We start from the raw sequence: 17248 nt of genomic DNA, 5'->3' as shown, positions 1-17248 counted from the left end.
GGGGGGGGAGAGAGAGGGGGGGAAGGAGAGGTAGGGGTGCGTGAGGGTTGGGCTGGCAAAGGTCGGATTTCATTTCGTTGCCGCTGCGCCGCTGCGGGGAGCTGGGTTTAGAGGCAACGATTTACCCCGCTCTTTGCATGTTGCCAATCGTTCGCGAATCTCTTGTTGCAACGGCCCGAAGGAAGACGGCGGGAAGTGGAGTAAGTGACTTACTTTGGCAGAGGAGGCAGGTTCTCCCAGCCCTCAAGGGGCGAAGGGTAGGTGTAGAGACTCGGGTCCGACATGGTTCTCGGGAATAAGGATGGTTTGAACTTTGGTAGCTTGACCTTTGGTAGTTTGAACCTTGGTTGATTGAAGGTAAAACGTAGGGCTGACGAAGTAATCCCGACCAACAAGGTGCTCTATATAGTTGTTGCTCTGCAAAGGTGTACCTATCGGATCGATGCTTTGCTGATATGATGCGAATACGTCGGATAATGGCGTCTTCCGCCCGCTCGGTCTCGCGCATCGGTTTGTCAGCCCGCAACACCGCGGAATTCTTTCGTCTCTGCCACGAGATTGCGCGCCTTCTCGCTCTTCGCTCTTTTCCTTACCAAACAAACGCCCACCCCGACGTATTCATAATTCTTGACCTCCACTTGATTCAGCGTTCGTAATCATACTTGGCAGGCACTGGTGCTTGGAGAAGCCCGCTCGGCAGTGTGCGCCATCCGGTCGGTCGACGGCTGCTTGCAGCATCCGAAGCTTGGATGAAATCTCCTCTGGACACAACATGTCTGGCCACGAACTGTTCCCGCCTTCTCAGACTCGTCTCGTACGAGAATTGCCTCTTCTGCCCGAGCTATGTCACTTGAAATCATCTTGAGACCTACTCACACGGGAAGAGCGCCATGTTTTGGCGAATCATGTATGAAACGATAAAAATAGATCCGTAGCCTACGGCGACAGCGCGGGAAAGCAAGTGCGATGCAGCGCGGGATCTGACGCGTATTGCACATCAGCAAGGGGCAAGTGATAGCCTCCACGTGTACGCGCTCGCCGGTCAAAAGCCAGGAAGCGGACAGCTCAGCCAGCAGTAGGATGCGTGGCTGCTGCCGCGCCTATCTACTTAAGTAAAAGACAACTACATACATACGCGACGCTCCAAGCACCAGCGCGACCGTGTGTCAGCCTTGTGCTTCCGCAAGCACCAAAAGGCATCCAAGACAACAAGCATCATAATCCCTCCTCGGCGCCGAGCACTACGCCGCGCCGCCCCCTCCCCAGCCATTCCTTCCGCGCAACAACGATAGCGAGGCTAATAATCCGGGGTATAACACTGTGTACCACGCGCACGCGAGGCCAAGGCTCCGCCCCACCCGCCGAGACCTCCGCCGAGCCCTTCCCGCGCACGCACGATAACGTGTCGCGGCGAGGCCTGCGCGCCGGGGCAGCTCTTGTCAACGTCAGCCAAGGGCCTTGTGTGCCGCAGTTCGATGCGATTCAGCGGGGCGGCAGACATACAAGACTGGTGCTGGAGCCCGCGCAGAGAGAGGGCTTGTTTCAGACCCGGCCCTTTCGTGTTCGCTTCGACCTGGTGGAGTGACCTCGATTATCAGTGGGGTGGATCGCCTCTATTGTTGTTTCTCCACATCGCCTGTCATCTACAAGCTCTTGAGGACTGATAGTGGAGGGGGTTCTCACACCCAGCCTTAGCTTCGTCCTCGGGAAAGAAGGAAACCTGAGGCCTCGGCCGCAGTGATCACGCACAGACGCTTGCCTCGGTGCGAACAAACCTCGCCATCATGGACGTCCGGAACCTCGGCAGCATCTTCAAACGCGCGGGCGGCGGCGGCGGCGGCGAGGAGGGCATCGGATACGTCCCTGCTCCCTCGATAGGCCACGAGATAGGTGTGATGTTTGGCGGAATTGGGGCCATGATCTTAGGTATGTTCTGACGAGGGCGAGAGAAGACCCGACTCTTATCAACTGACACGAAAGCCTCGTACTCTGTAGGCATGTTGTTGTTCCTGGCCTGGTGGCGCATCCATCTGAAACACGAGGAGGCCAGGGAGCGCAAGAGAGTGGATGACCTGAGGCAGAGGGGGCTGCTGAAGGACGTATTGCAGAGCAGCTCTCCCGCGAGGAACGGAGGCGGACAGGAGAAGGCTGCGGCGTGAAGACCCAGGTCCACGAGGAACGATTGACGAACGCCAAATTGTCTGGGCGATTATTTGGACGATGGTAACGGCCGCTAGAGCACGCGGTTCGATGAATATACCTCTCACACTTCATGACGAAATCCAAACAACATTCTTTCCCTCTCTCTCTCTCTCTCTCCGGTCCTCCATCTCCCCACCACCACCACCCCTCTTACCTCCCCTCCGCCTCCTTCACCTCCCCAAACACCTCCAAGAACGCCTCCGCCTCCTCCGCCCCACCAACCTCCCACCTCCCATTCACCGTAAAATGCGGCACCCCCTCCACAAACCTGCCCCTCGCCTCCCCCGCCTCCCGATCGACCTCCTCCCCGCCCTCGCCCCCCTCCAACCACTCCCTCACCTCCGCCTCATCCAGCCCCGCCGCCACCCCCGCCTCCGTCAGCACCCCGCGATCGGTAATGTCCCGCTCGTTCTCGAAATACGCGGCGAACAATTCCTCGACGACGCGCGTCTGCAGCGCCGGTGAAGAGGAAGAAGAGGATCGCTTCCCCCCCAGCTCGATCAGCCGGTGCGAGTCGCGCGTGTTGCCGGTGCGGCCGCCGAAGCGGAAGCGGATGCCTTCGGCGGCGCCGATTTGCGCGAGGCGCGCTTGCATCTGCGCGGTGCGGGAGGCGCCGAAGCGGCGCGCGTAGCGTTGCTGTTTGTCTTCGCCGGGGACGGGCGCGGTGGGGTCGAGGTAGAAGCTGGGGAGGAGCGGAAAAAAAGAGAGTTAGTACCTGGCGTGGCGCGGGGTGGGAGGGGGTGGGTGGTGTGCGACGTACGGGTGCCAGGTCGTTGAGAAGGTGTCGGTGGGGTGGGTTTGCTTGTGCTGGGCGATGGCGCGCTCGAGGCGCTTCTTGCCGACGTAGCACCAGGGGCAGACGGTGTCGGAGATGATGGAGATGGTGAAGTGCGTCATTGCTGCGCGGTGGAGGGTAGCCACGGTTGCTGGGGGTGGGTGGGTCGTGGAGCTTGTATGTGGGTTGGTGTTGGTGTTGATGTTAGTGTGAGGTTAGCAGGTGTATACGATGTTTGTGAGGCTCTCGCGACGGTCTAGCGAACGCGTTGCGGAAATGCGGAAATCCGTGGTGGCATCTCGTTAGCTACCTATTATGCCACCGCGGATTACCAATCAACGCAGCGACGCTTTTTCTTTCCGCGTACGCTCGGGGTTAATCGGCCGGCTACTGGCGCCGGGGTAGTTGCGCGCGGTAAAAATCGTCAGAAGGCCGAGCTGACAGACAAAGGGGGTCGCTTTTTACTCATCCCACCGGGGAACCCATCGGGATGCTGGGTGGTGGTGATGTTTTTTGGAGAGGGGGATCTTGGAAGACTGGCGCGTACGACATCCCTGTCGGTGCAGGCGGGGACTTCGGAGGTGCCCGATCGGCGAGCCTTGCGTCATCGCCTTGATTGGAACGTGCAGTCGTTGAGGCGCCATCTCCACGTCCATGATGGCTTCCATCACATGAAATAGCCGGGGTACCTTTTCGTGACTTCTCTATCCTGCCCTGCAGAGTTACAAGCGTTAGATAGATGAAAGCACAGTCGCTGCAATGTGTTCTGCGTGTTAGCGGTGACCATATCTTCATCATCGGGCGATGTGCGCGCTTGCATCGGCAATCGATCGTCGTCGGTTGGCCATCTGACCCTTTGCGCCTTGTTCTTTGCGACTTCTTTAACTGCTGTACCACCCCCAACGTTTTGGCCGCACATTTCCTCTGAATTTCCCAAGCTTCGTCGCGCGTGTGTGGAGCGAGCATGGCTGTCCTTTTTCCTTTGCATCGGCTTTGGGTGCTGCCTCTGATCTCCGGAGTCACCTGGTTCATCACACTGTTCGTGTTGCTTGTAACATGGATTGCTAAAGGAACGCCACGATACCCGGGCCAGTCGAACCCCGATGTCGCGTGAGTAGGAAGTGCTTGTTTTTGGAGCGCTGGTCTAACTGAGCGCCACTAGATTCATCTCTGACATCGCCGCTTTCATGCTCAAACCCTTCTTCCTGATTGGTGCCTCCGTTACTGCATTCGCCTTCATTGGCACCGTGTGCTCTGTGCATTTTGCGCGCTATGGTCGGTCTTCAGCCACTGTTGATCGATTCTCCAGCTAACCCGTGTCGCCAGACCACCGCATGTACGGTATCGATGACTTGTGGCATAGAAAGTGGCTGTCGGTGGTGGCCATGATATCCGGTGTGGTGGCCGGTGTCGGACTCATCTTGTTGGCTGTCATGGACACCTTCCGCTACCACCAAGAGCATCACATTCTGTTGTTGATCTGCTTCGCGGGCCTAGCTCTGTCAGCTCTGACCACGACGATAGTCTACTTCGACCAGACAGTGAGACCGTCCAAATTCCGAGAACTGAGATTCTAGTACGTCTGCCGCCGATGCAATCCTGAGCATAAAGCGTTGACCAATCCACAGCTCCGCATTCAGCGCCTTCATCGTCTTCTTGGAGGTGGTCATGGGTCTGATTTTCACGGGCTTCATGTACACGGGGCACTGGCGGCTGGCGGGCATCTTCGAGTGGATCCTCGCGTTCCTCGGATGCTTCTACATGCTTGCCTTCATTGGGTTTGTGGCTATCCCGTAAGTGCATGGCATGCTTGTCGTCTGCATCTGTCAGCTTACTTACCGTTGCCTCTAGTGTGTCGCGGGACGAAGCAGATGCGGCAGAGAGGAGGCCGCTGCTCCAGGAATCGGCCGAGGTCCCAGCATGATCAACGACAGCTCTCCCCAGTGTTTTTTCGGCTCGCCGGCCCCAGAATGGTAGCTCGGCCGCGGGCGGAACGGAAACAGCCTGAGCCGGCGGGGACTGGCATTCCGCAGGCAGTGCGCAGGCTGATTGATAGACGACCAAGACGATAGAGATTGGAATTCAAATCGAGATTTCGGTAACTTTGTTGGTGTGCTAAGCTGGAACAGCGGTCCAATGACGTGTGGAGCGGCCGGTCTCCGCACTCAGCCCACCGCGGATGGTGCAAATCTTTCCTGGCCTGAGCTGCCGGCTTTGCCCAGTTGCAGCTAGAGCCCACAGAGGAGCAGAGTGGAGTGCATCGTTCCAAGCGACGCGGGCTGAGAAATTTGGCCTGAAACACAGTCAAAGACACGCCGTCTCCTTGCTTCGCCGCGCCGACGGCTTCTTTGTCGCCGGAAAACTCTGCACCGTCCTGCGCGGGCGCTTCGATTCAAGCCGGGGTGTCGAGTCTGGAGTGCGCATCGCGGCGATCATCGACTCGCTCGGGCCAGCTTCCAGCCAGTTCAAACTACGTCAACCCTGACCAGGGCGCGTTCGCTGACCTGCGGCTGCCGGCACTCTTCATCCACCACCCTGCGCACCCTGTTCCTCTCCTTCCACCTCCTCATCCCTTACTCTGCAGCCTGCTATACACTGGTATGCTGCGCCCATAGCTCGCTGCACCCCTCGACCTCCCACCTCGCCGCCCCAGCTCTGCCGCTCACGCAGCAATGGCGTCGCGCGACTACCCCGGCGAATCCTCCACCGCTCCCACCGCACCTCGCGGTAGCGCTGCGCCGGCTCAACCTTCAATTAGCTCCGTCATGGCTCAACCGACCGCCTCCACCCCCGACCAGGACGAGTCCCGCACTCCCGGCGGCTCCACCAAGAGACGCAAGCACCGCGGCGGCAAGAAGAGGAGAAGACGTCAGTCCTTCGCCGCACCACCATCCGAAGACCATACCGATGTCCCGTCAGACATAGGCCCCGACCGCCCCACCTTGGCCGATGTGACGAGCGAAGAGGCTGTGCGCAGCAGCTTCTACCGCCTGCGCAACAAGGGCAGCAACACTAGTCTGGAGAGTGAGGCGCTACTCGATCACCGGTAAGAGACATCGTGACCCATGCACTAGCCACCCGGTTGCCATGATAGCTGACAGCTTCCCCAGAGACCAAGGTCCCCTTCAGGCCCGCCGACACAGCATCATGCAAAGCGGTTTCTACAGCCCGCGCTCCAGCCAACCTTATAACCGAGGCTCGCCAAGCCACCGTCCGTCGACTGCCTTCCCTTTCCCCACGACCAAACGTTCCGAGGGCTCCCGCACTAAGCTGTCGCGAGCAGAGCGCGCAGGAAACGAGGACGACGATAGCGCAGACGACCAGACACCGCTGATGGGCGCGTCCGTGAACCGGGAAAGTCCGAGGTTTGGCGGTTACGGAGGCTTGTCGTCCATCGGATCCCCTGTGATCCGCTTTGCCGACCGCATGCGCCGCAAGTCCAGTGCTTCGTCCGCCTCCAGCAAGCGGAAGCGGGCTGGCTCTCGGCCGGGCACGAACCAGCAGAAACAAGACGACTACGACGTCAACAATCCGCCCTCGGTGCCCGGCAGCCCCCGGATAGAGTCGGACATGGGCTTTGACGATGTCATGCTCACTGGCCAACTCGACCGGCAAAGGTCGCGCGATCTGGAGCGTGAGCCTGGCCCACTGTCGCGAGATGTTCTCATCGAGATAGACGACGAGAGTGCCGTGCGCAGCCCCAGGGGCTCGTCCCCGGGATCGCCAAGGCACGGATCGAGCCACCTGGATGAGCACCCGGCCGAGCGGGATGTGTGTTTCCCGCAGGATCTGATGTCTGATATCGGCCGCGAAGAGTACACGCACCCGACTGAAGGCCCCACAAAGTCTCGCAGGAGGAGAAAGAAGGCGTGGCCAAACATCTCGGCGCTCGAGGAGTGGGCCACGCAAGAAAAGGAGCAGCGCACTATTGAGGGGATTCGGGCACGTAAGGTCAGCGAGCCGCTTCTCGTCGATGGCAGGCTTCGTCCGCAGAAGAGAGCATGGCACCGCGAGGACGACGATGCCCCCTTCAGATTCACATATTTCAACGAGGAATTCCAGAGTACCCTGCACAGTCATACTCTGTCCGAGCTTCTCCAAGAGGGCCAGAGCTTCCGCGATCTCTTCATCCCAGAACCTCCCATTCTCTCCGACGACAGCTCGGATGAGGAGGACGACGTCCCCACTCATGCCAACGGTTTCAACAGGAGGCTTGCAGCATCTCCGATGCTTGGGTCAGAAATGTCAAGGCAAGCTTCGCGGGCTTCGCGAGCTTCGCGGGTCAGCAACCCAAGGGCCAACAACTCATCGGGCGAGAACACGGCCGGGGAAGGGACGCCCACGCAATCGTACACGCCCAAGACAAAGGAGAAACGCTACGGCGCGAGACCTGTGTTCTGGCTCGATGTCATGTCTCCCACGGAAGGCGAAATGAAGGCTCTGACGCGAGCGTTTGGCATCCATCCTCTCACACACGAGGACGTGATGATGCAGGAGCAACGCGAGAAGGTCGAACTGTTCCACAACTATTACTTTGTGAACTACCGTACTTTCGAGCAGGACACCAACAGCGAGGACTACCTGGAGCCGGTGAACATATATTTCATCGTGTTCAGGGAAGGAGTCATCAGCGTGAGTATTTCACAGCACCATCAGTGCTTGTCATGATAGCGAGCTCGAACAAGCAGTACTGACTGGCGCCAGATTCACTTCTCCATGACTCCCCACATGGCCAACGTCCGCCGTCGGATCCGCCAGCTGCGCGACTACTTGATCCTCAGCTCTGATTGGATTGCGTACGCGATCATTGATGACATCACTGACGTCTACGCTCCGCTTATCCAGGGCATTGAGGACGAAGTCGATGACATTGACGATCACATACTCCGGATGCACACAGCAGGACCGGTGACGGATGGAGACAGCAGCAAACTGAAGAAAATGCTACGAGAGTTCGGAGACGAGAAGCAGTCCGAGTACGGCGATGGGACAGCGGGTGAATCGGGTGGCAATATGCTTCGAAGAGTGGGAGAGACCAGGAAGAAGGTGATGGCGCTGTACAGGCTTCTGGGCAACAAGGCGGATGTCATCAAGGGATTCGCCAAGAGATGCAACGAGCAATGGGAGGTTGCACCCAAGACAGAGATTGGGCTGTATCTGGGCGACATCCAGGACCACATCATCACGATGACTGGCAACCTGAGTCACTACGAGAGGTGAGTTTTCCAGAGGTCTGGCGCGACGAAGAGAACTAACCCGGGCAGCCTTCTTTCACGCGCGCACGGCAACTACCTTGCGCAGATCAACATCCGAATGAACGAGCGCGCGGAGCAGACGAACGACGTGCTCGGCAAGCTGACGGTTCTGGGCACGATCGTCCTGCCAATGAACATCGTCACGGGCATGTGGGGTATGAACGTCCAGGTGCCCGGGCAGGAGGTGGAGAACCTGTATTGGTTCTGGGGCATCACCGCCTTCCTCATCATGTTCGGCTTCACATGTTTCTTCATCTGTAAAAGGTACCTGAACATGCAATTCCTCTAGAGTGTACACAGTCTCTATTCGTCCATAATTCTCCTCCTCCCCTGCTTTGGTGTATACTACGAACACGTTTTGATTGCGCGCAACCCCCCCAGTCATTTCAGCATGCGTTTTGCAATGGTTCATGGAGAGAGCGTAGCTAATGGCTTCGTTTCTTTCTCCTAGGGTATATGGGGTTGTCTAGACTATAGAGCGGAGTCGGGCCGGATGGGCCGGAGGGCAGGACTGCAGGACGGCAGGACGGCAAGGACGGTAGATCAGCTATACGAAGTGATCAGCTATACGAAGTGCGCGGACGTGACGGCAGGATTCGGCAACAGCACCAGCAGCAGCGCGTCGTGTCTTCGGGGGGTTGTTGGGGGGACACGCATTCTTTCTCTCTCTATGTTTTCGGCAGCAGCAGCAGCAGCAGCAGCAGCAGCAACAGCGGTATCTGGAATGTTACGAAGCATCGGAATAGACGGGTAGCGTCTGCGTCCGTCTTGGCCGCTCTCGGAAAGGACGGGAGTTAATAATTATGATATCGTTATCTCGCACAATTCACGGCCCGGGGACTTGTCCGCCCGGACTCACTGTGATTGACACACAGCTGGCTGAGGAGGGGGAAGGGGCCCACCCGGGGCTGATGGGCTACGGATCTGGCGGGAGGCGCAGGGCGTGCTTTTTTTTTTCTTTCGCAAGGCGCAGTCGTTATCCGGGGCCGTGGAGTAAGTATTACTCGATTGGATCGAGCGTGGACAACAGGCCGGGGACGAGACGGGCGCGCGCGGGCCTCTCGGCGCTTCATGTGTCGGCGCGCGCAGGCGCAAAAGAATGCAGGCAGGCGATGCGCGGCGGCCAGCGCCAGCTCGACACCGCACAATCAGCCCGCACGGTCACGTCATGCCGCCGGGACGGTAGTGCGGTGTGGGCGACCTCGTTTAGTTCTCTGAGACTTTTTTCGTTCTTCTTCCCTCTGGCCCTGGGGATGGAGCTGAGCTGACCGCACGGCACGGATGAGCCGAGGAGGGGGCGAAGCCGGGGCGGCACTGGGCGCGGGCTGTTCGACGTCGCTCGCGGGCGGCCGGTCGTGTGTCGGCGGGGGCCGAGCGGTGAAGGGGACGGCCCAGTAGTAGTGTAGCGAGGGGGGATTATTGGTAGGTCGAAAGCTGCCCCGCCATCTGGGCCACGGGCCCTTTTTTTTGCTGGTTCTACCTAGAAACGGTGAAGGTTATATCAATCCCCGTCTTCTCTCTCTCTCCGTTCGTCCCTCCTCTCTTCCTCGTCCACGAAACAGTCGGTCCTCGCTGAGCGGTCAAACCACTTTGGGATTCTTCCTTCGCCTTCTCCCTCCAATTCGTCCTTGTCGTAAACTACTTCCACCATGTTCGGTTTCTCGTCGAGTGATCCGATCCAGAAGGTTGCTGTGGAGGAGCTCGATACCGTCTTCTCCGGCAACAGCATCGGTGCGTCTTTCTCCCCCTCCAACCTCCCTCCGCTCCCTCCCTCAAGCCTTCTCCCCCATTCTCCTCATCCCCGCCCTTCTCCGCCATCCTCGTCTTCTCCGCTCCCTTCCTCGTCTTCTCCGCCTCCCCCAACCCCTCTCCCCCCAACCACGACCTAACCCCTCCCCCACAGACCTCATCTCCAAGCCCCTCGGCTCCGAAATCCTCGCCGTCTCCGACGAATGGTTCGCCTCGGCCTCGAACCTCACGACGCGCACGCCGCCCATCCGCAAGCCCGGCGTCTTCACCCACGCCGGCGCCTGGTACGACGGCTGGGAGACGCGGCGGCACAACCCCTCCGACTTCGACTGGGCCGTCATCAAACTCGGCGTCGCGTCCGGCAAGTTCCGCGGCTTCGAGGTCGACACGGCGCACTTTTCGGGCAACCACGCGCCCGAGATCGCGGTGCAGGCCTTCTTCGCGGGGAGCAACGACGACGCGGACGAGCTCGTCAAGGACGAAGGGTTCGGCGGGTGGGAGACGGTGCTGCCGCGGCAGGAGTGCGGGCCCGATCGGCGGCAGGCCTGGCGGCTGGAGAAGGAGACGGAGAAGCAGTACACGCACGTGCGGCTGCAGATGTTTCCGGACGGCGGCATCGCGAGGTTTCGCGCGTACGGCGTGCCGGTGCCGGTGTTCCCGGAGGGGGCGGACGACACGTTTGATTTGGCGGCGGCGAAGAATGGCGGCCGCGCGGTGGGCTGCTCGGATCAGCATTTCGGGACCAAGGATAACTTGTTGTTGCCGGGCAGGGGCGTGGACATGGGGGATGGCTGGGAGACGAAGCGGACGAGGGGCGAGCATGTGGATTGGGTGATTGTGAGGCTGGGGACGCCCGGGGAGATCGACAAGGTGGTGGTGGATACGGCGCATTTCAGGGGGAACTTTCCGAAGGAGTTTCAGGTGTTTGCGGGCGAGTTTGAGGGGCATTCGTCGGAGCCGACGCATGATGATGCTGGGTGGGTGGAGATTTTGGAGCCGACGCCGGCGAGGCCGGATGAGGAGCATGAGTTTGAGGCGGCGGATCTGAAGGATGTCGCCGTCAAGGCGTACTCGCACGTCAAGCTGGTCATCATTCCTGATGGCGGTGTGAAGAGGCTGAGGGTGTTTGGCAGGAGGAGGGCGTGGTAAATGTATGCGGGGATGCGCTGTTGGATGGAAGGGGGATTGAAATACCCGGAAAACTGACACAAAAAGCTAAATGGATGAAACGTTGTGTTTGAGTTGCACCGTTGCACACGCACGGTTGTGTTACTGATCGTGATGTGGTGAGCCGACACTATTTCGTTTATTTAAAAGGCTGGCTGGGAATCCACAGTCACCCAACGTCTCTTAATCAATCTTAAGGCCTTTGGAGGAGAAGCAAGGGGATTATCTAAGCTGGGATGGCAATTACTCGTCAGCCTCTTGGTCATACATGTCCCCGAGAACGAAATGCGTGAAGAGCATGGCTTTCTTCCCCTTCTTCTTCTGCTAAGTCTTTATTCTGGGTGCTACTTGGAACGAGGAAACGTGAGGAAGAAGGTCATTTGCCATGCGGACATTGGATCTACACTCAATATACATGAGTAATAAATGAAGCTACTACCATCGCATCGTCAAAATATCTCGCTGTGGAGTCCCGCAATTGTTGCCCGCGCTTACTCGTAATGCAGGTTTAATGGACTTGGGTGTGGCTTTGGGATGCGCCGCCGGGTTCGTGGTTTATCAAGACGTCGTATACCCTATCGTACAATTCCCATAGATTAGCTATGGACGCATTTCATGGGCTACCAATGCTCGAAGAATAAAATATTCATCTGGTTGGCAAAATACTCAAAGGCATCATCATGTAGACCGTGAGTTCACCGATTTCTGAAGAAGATTCTCCTTCAGTACAAACCGCTCCTACTCGCGGAAGGCGGATAGGGGATCGATACTCACCGCACGCAAAAATACATCTATTTTGAAGCTGCTTGATGAGGACATTAACCTGTTTCAAACCTGGGTAATTGTGAAGCTGGTTTCCGCTGGCTTACATTTGCCGAGCTTGAAGGCACCTCCAGGTCCCAGTAGTGGAACTGTTAAACCGTTGACTTTGCCCCTTCCTTTCGATGTGGCACCTTACTGGACAGGCGAAAGAATAGGATGCTAGAGGGCTATCTTAATCAAAACAATGCAAATAGTCTCGTTACTTATGATGAATTTGTACAGTGTTACACCTTAGTGTATTAACCCGTGGAAGGGTTGTATAGTTGACAAGGACTGTGTGTATCTAGATATAGGACTAAGCCCAATTCGGTTTTGTATTCTGTGTGAGTGTTGTTTGCGGTTCCTAATTCCGTAACAAAACGCTTCCGGAGAATGATCTCTAGCTAGAAAGCTTAACCAAAGCTGGCTTGAATTTCTTCTTCCTTCACACCAAAATAACATATATCGAGAACTATTTAACATAAGTAGAGAAAAGCTCATATCCTATATCTACCAAAAATAAAACTTAACCCCTTAACTCACGTGTGCACGTCCTCGGGATCCGGGAGGCTCCTACATCCGTCCAGCCAGTCCACCCACCCCTAACCTCCATACTCAACCCCCGCATCCAACGTCTTATACCCCGCCGCCCCGGCTCCATCCCCATGAGCACCCACCATCAACTCACACCCACTAACCAGCGTCGCCACCCCACCACCGTCCCCATCCTCGTCCCCATCCCCCTCCCCCTTCCCCTCCCCACCTCTCCCCCTCCTCTCCCTAACGAAATACCTCACGCCCCTCCCCCGCTCCCCCACGAACCCGGCCCCCTGCCCCCGCGGCGCCACCGCGCCCCCTCCCATCCGCGCCGCCGCGTTCGCCGCCACCAGCATGCCGCCCAGCCCCAGCCACAACCCCTTCGCCTGCCGGTGCCGCAGCAGCAGCCAGATGTCGAAGAGCTGCACCAGGGCGGTCACGCCGATGACGGCGGATATGGCCCATTGCCATTGCAGGCGCGGGCCGGAGCCGTAGATTTTCCAGCGGATGGGGCCTTGGAGGGTGGGTGGGAGTGGGGGGTTGGTGGTTGTGTTTGGGGGGCGGAGGTCGTCGAAGGTCCAGGTGAGGGTTGTGAGGGTGTGGGAGAGGAGGACGGCGGTGAGGGTGGAGAGGCCGTGGGTGGTGGTGGTGGTGGTGGTGGACGTGTTGAGTGGCGTGGGCGGGGTTAGGGCGGTGGCGAGGTGGAGGGCGAGGGCGGTGAAGGGGGCGGGGGTGGTGGTGGTGGTGGTGGTGGTGGTGTTGGTTGTCGTGAGGCGCTGCAGGGTGGGCGAGATGGCGTTGAACCAGGAGGCGAGTTCGGCGGCGATGCTGGAGGTGGGCGGGGCGGAGGGGAGCGGGGATATGGCTGGGTAGGCCCACGCGCCCCAGTTGTCGATGCTCCAGGCAGGGCGCGAGCGATCGATGTCGTCGTCGATGATCCATTGCTGTATTGCTGGTTTTTGGGTTGGTCGTTGTTGAAGATGAAGGGGGGGAGGGATGTCTCTTACTGATCAGGACTTGTTCGATGGATGTTGTACATGTAGCGCCTGGAAAGTCATCGTCTTCCTCGGTCATGGGGCCGATGGTCAGGATGATTGTGCCGTTGTGGGTGGATGATGCCTCCCAAGATCCGACCGGATGGCCCGGCGCTTCGATGCACGCTGTGTCGAGGAGGAGCGAAGTTAGTTTCAGGGTTGCGTACCATCCAAGAGCTCGCCGAGCCCATGGCGGCCCGGATGCTCTTTGCTCATCCCACATTTCTGCAGTCGCTTTCCCGTTGATTGAGGCAGCTTGGATGGATCGAGTAGGCGTATCCGTTACGTTGAGCACGGCTTGCACTGGCCCTCCACTGTTGCCGATAGGGTACCAGCCCGCATTGTAAGTTGATGTTTCGTACAGTTGCTCGAGAGACTCAAGGATGGAAATTGCGCCAAATGTGTGGGCCTGGAACGCATCGATTAGACCACCATATGCTCTCGACGAAAGCCTGACTCACTAGTTCCCAGGACATGTCGCCGCCCTCCCGGATCATGTTCCAGGAGCGGTCCCATACCGCCATTCTACTGACGTTGGCAACACGCATGGTCTTGTTGCTGAAAAAGAAACGGTTGTCACCTGGCTTGGGATTGACGTATCTGGTGTCAGGCCACCACCGTGTCTTGGGCATGCCGACAGTGTTTATTCCAGCGCCTTGCAACAAGAGGCATGCGCCTATGGTGAAGCTGAGAGCAAGGCGAAGGATATTTCGGGCGGTCCAGCCGGTTTGCTTGCGCCTAGAGTAGAAGGTAGAGACAGCGATCCAGGGCTTGGTGAGCTCTTCTTTCATCTCGAAGTCCAAGACGGTAGCTCCACGCCCCTTCTCCGAGACCATCCGCCTTGTAACCAGCGTGTCGGCTATGTGGGCCAGTGAGTCTCTGACCATGTGGGCGAGAATGGTGTTGATTATGCCGAATGCTGCAAGCTGGATATCTTGGTCAATTTGAACCTTCTTCCATAACGTGAACTTCGTTATGTTGAAGCTTGTTCCCGCGGCACCAAACACAATGGCACTTTGTTCGCCTGACGTTAGTCGCATCGTGTTTCGTAGAGGACCTTCGACATACCTCAAGAGAATATAGGTGGTGAGCAGCCTTTTCGACAAATGCCAGAAGAAGTTTCCCCAACTGTCTTTCACCTTGTAGGGCTTGTCATCCAGTAAATGTTTGGTCGAGTTCCACTTGCGTTTGATGTAGTTTCGAAACTTTCTTCTCATACCATCTTCTCCATCGTCTGTTGGTTTCTCGTTTCGTTCATCGGGCCTCGTGTCGATGAACGGCTCATCGATCTCACTCGAGCCACGGTCGACACGATCCATGGAACTGACACGAGATGGGGGCTGTTTGTAGTGAGTCGGCATGATGTTTGATGCGACCACAACATTGTGCGTCTTCTTTCGCTTTATACCGGCTGAATACAAACGGGGTGGGGCCTGTTGTACAACCAAGGCTGAAAAAAAGGACAAAAATAGTTTATCAAGCATAATGTGTCTATCATTGGTTGCTGGAAGAGCCGTACAGGTGTGTCAGCCTTAAACACACCAGGGAAAACAGATGCGTCTTCTTTTCACAGGTCGGGGTCGTCAGTCAAACGACGCTCGTAGGGTGTGCAAGCTCCTCAAGCTCCTCGCGCCCCCCGTTGAGATGTGGGCTTTGGTGGCCGCGGCAACCTCCCAGAAGTCGGCTTCTCTACAGACGTACATGAGGCATATTTGGCAGCGCGAGGCTTGTTGAGAGGCCGCCCGGATGACGTAAGGGGCTGGTGAAATGGCCTTGTGGAAGCTCCTGTGACCGTCCCCCAACGCAAAAAGAAACAAAAAAGGTCAGCAATCTCTTCTCCGTGGGAGTAGTATTTCCCAAGTATTACAAGTGTCGCGCCGATGGCCCTCGGCATGGATGCCAAATGCGTAGCCATCGTGCGGTGGAGACGGCTAAGAATGGGTGATGGGGCATGCCGCATGACCGGGCTGGTGTTGCCCGAATACTGCTGTCAGATTGGGGGCCAGCGTGGGTGAAGATCATTTGTTGATAGCGCTCGTGAAATGCTAGCAACGTTGAGTTGAAGGGGGCTTTATCGTGATGGTCGACATGTCTTGCCGATCTTCCTCTTTCTCAACTTTGGTCCTGTGTCCATGCAAGATGATATGTTCGTATGTATTGTTGCCGTGTCTTGATTCGAAAATGGCTGTGGATCCGCCGGTTAAATGGTTCTCAGGTGAGTGAGACTGTGTGGAGAAGTCCTACATTTTCAGTTGTCTTGTCATGGGGCAGGACACAACTATTACCGGATATACTGATCGGCCATGACGCCGGAAGCCGACGGCTCGCGGATCAGCACTTTGAGAAGTTGAAGATTAAAGGAAGCAGACAAGCCAGCGAAGAGTGCGAGTTGCGCGACTCAACTTTCATTCTGTACCCCGGTCTCTGAAATTTCTCTGTGTCAGTGGTCAGGTTGAAAATAGCAAACGGCAAAGCTGATCGCTGAATGCTCGACGTCACAGCCTTGGCTAGCGTCTTGTCACCTTGCCTCAGAAGGTCGGTCGAGTCCCAAACACGAACAGATGCAACAGCCTTTCCGGACCCGGACGTGTGCTTCTATCTTAAGCTCAAGGACCCTGCATGACATCACAACCTGCCCAATTGCCGAGGGCTGTGGTTGATCTGCAGGGAAACTGCGGTGGTAGGGCACACAGCCCTGTTTCATCCCTTTCCGCACACAAAAAGCGGAGGTGTGCTTGCCTCCATTGACCATCCTCTGGTCTGTGGCACCGCTGCACCAAGCCCGTTAGCGGAGAAGCGCACCGCTACGTACAAAAATACTACGCTATCATTCAAGTAGCACTGGCAAGGTTTACAACGCTCGAGCCGCTGCCAATTCATGGCCCTCGTATATCCTGCACAACGGTGGCTTGCCTATTCCCTCTCGCATGCACCATTGAGGGGCGTCACGCCTGACGCCAAAGCCCACGATATATAACCAGCTATGTACATACATCCAACCCCAACCCGCAATCCACTCCACAACCCACACAAACAAACTCCATCCCTCCCACCAAAAACAAAATGCAGCCCGCCACCCTCCTCCTCGCCGGCCTCGCCAGCCTCGCCGCCGCCGTCCCGCTGGCCGCCGACCCCAACGTCGTCGCCATCCAGAACCTGTCGGTGCGCAAGAACAACGGCACCCAGGCCGCCTCCTTCACAATCGCGCCCGCCGGCGCCAAGTGCTCGCAGACGGACTCGACCGCCCTCGTCTACCCCCGCATGACCGAGTGCACGGGCGGCGCGTACAACTACTACTTCCAGATCTCGGAGCTGGAGACGGCGGATACTTGGAACTTGACCATCACGAGGGAGGTTGGCATGAAGTGAGTTGATATTCCGAGAGATCCCTGCAAGCGCAGAGATGAGAGAGCGGTGGGTGCTGACTTTGTTGTTTCTTGTAGCTCCGTTGTGAATGGAAGTCTTGCGGTGCCCACGTACTGCCGTGCGGGTGGCAATGGCGCAAACGATTACGTTTGCAGTCAGGTTGGCAACTCGACGACCGTGTTGAACCAGCGCTTTGGTACCAACTAGGTGTGCTGGACGTCCTTGTTACACGAATGGTGGCCGTGTTTCACCAAAAATAATCAGATGCGTCGTCGTTTGAACGCAATTTCGAAATGTATATATTAGAAACATCGATTCCGTTTTACATATGTTATTCTCACACGATTTTTTTGGTCGAAGAA

The 17248-nt window shown here is 57.4% G+C and overlaps 7 protein-coding genes across 7 annotated transcripts; 5 read left to right on the top strand and 2 right to left on the bottom strand.

Moving 5' to 3' along the window:
- Window positions 1–1784: 1784 nt before the first annotated feature.
- BKCO1_5900075 (uncharacterized protein) lies at window positions 1785–2159 on the top strand (the record flags this gene model as incomplete). The annotated part of the gene is made up of 2 exons (XM_020277668.1): window positions 1785–1926; window positions 1996–2159. The coding sequence occupies 2 exons, from the start codon at window positions 1785–1787 to the stop codon at window positions 2157–2159; spliced, it is 306 nt and encodes a 101-aa protein (XP_020126764.1).
- Window positions 2160–2352: 193 nt separating this feature from the next.
- Window positions 2353–3099, bottom strand: BKCO1_5900074 (thioredoxin-like protein; the record flags this gene model as incomplete). The annotated part of the gene is made up of 2 exons (XM_020277667.1): window positions 2353–2884; window positions 2963–3099. 2 exons carry the CDS (start codon window positions 3097–3099, stop codon window positions 2353–2355), a joined length of 669 nt encoding a protein of 222 aa, XP_020126763.1.
- An 842-nt stretch (window positions 3100–3941) lies between these two features.
- BKCO1_5900073 (frag1 dram sfk1 protein) lies at window positions 3942–4901 on the top strand (the record flags this gene model as incomplete). Its single annotated transcript, XM_020277666.1, has 5 exons — window positions 3942–4087; window positions 4140–4252; window positions 4304–4553; window positions 4606–4770; window positions 4829–4901. The coding sequence occupies 5 exons, from the start codon at window positions 3942–3944 to the stop codon at window positions 4899–4901; spliced, it is 747 nt and encodes a 248-aa protein (XP_020126762.1).
- Window positions 4902–5649: 748 nt separating this feature from the next.
- Window positions 5650–8521, top strand: BKCO1_5900072 (family metal ion transporter; the record flags this gene model as incomplete). Its single annotated transcript, XM_020277665.1, has 4 exons — window positions 5650–6023; window positions 6088–7609; window positions 7682–8193; window positions 8242–8521. The coding sequence occupies 4 exons, from the start codon at window positions 5650–5652 to the stop codon at window positions 8519–8521; spliced, it is 2688 nt and encodes an 895-aa protein (XP_020126761.1).
- Window positions 8522–9881: 1360 nt separating this feature from the next.
- On the top strand, window positions 9882–11130 carry BKCO1_5900071 (allantoicase; the record flags this gene model as incomplete). The annotated part of the gene is made up of 2 exons (XM_020277664.1): window positions 9882–9963; window positions 10136–11130. The coding sequence occupies 2 exons, from the start codon at window positions 9882–9884 to the stop codon at window positions 11128–11130; spliced, it is 1077 nt and encodes a 358-aa protein (XP_020126760.1).
- A 1421-nt stretch (window positions 11131–12551) lies between these two features.
- BKCO1_5900070 (uncharacterized protein) lies at window positions 12552–14881 on the bottom strand (the record flags this gene model as incomplete). The annotated part of the gene is made up of 4 exons (XM_020277663.1): window positions 12552–13438; window positions 13494–13929; window positions 13982–14534; window positions 14589–14881. 4 exons carry the CDS (start codon window positions 14879–14881, stop codon window positions 12552–12554), a joined length of 2169 nt encoding a protein of 722 aa, XP_020126759.1.
- Window positions 14882–16583: 1702 nt separating this feature from the next.
- Window positions 16584–17093, top strand: BKCO1_5900069 (major allergen alt; the record flags this gene model as incomplete). The annotated part of the gene is made up of 2 exons (XM_020277661.1): window positions 16584–16885; window positions 16964–17093. The coding sequence occupies 2 exons, from the start codon at window positions 16584–16586 to the stop codon at window positions 17091–17093; spliced, it is 432 nt and encodes a 143-aa protein (XP_020126796.1).
- Window positions 17094–17248: the final 155 nt, after the last annotated feature.

The sequence above is a fragment of the Diplodia corticola genome (assembly GCF_001883845.1).
Source record: "Diplodia corticola strain CBS 112549 chromosome Unknown scaffold59, whole genome shotgun sequence".
In the NCBI taxonomy this organism is placed as follows: domain Eukaryota; kingdom Fungi; phylum Ascomycota; class Dothideomycetes; order Botryosphaeriales; family Botryosphaeriaceae; genus Diplodia; species Diplodia corticola.
This window is presented reverse-complemented; position numbering and strand designations above follow the sequence as displayed.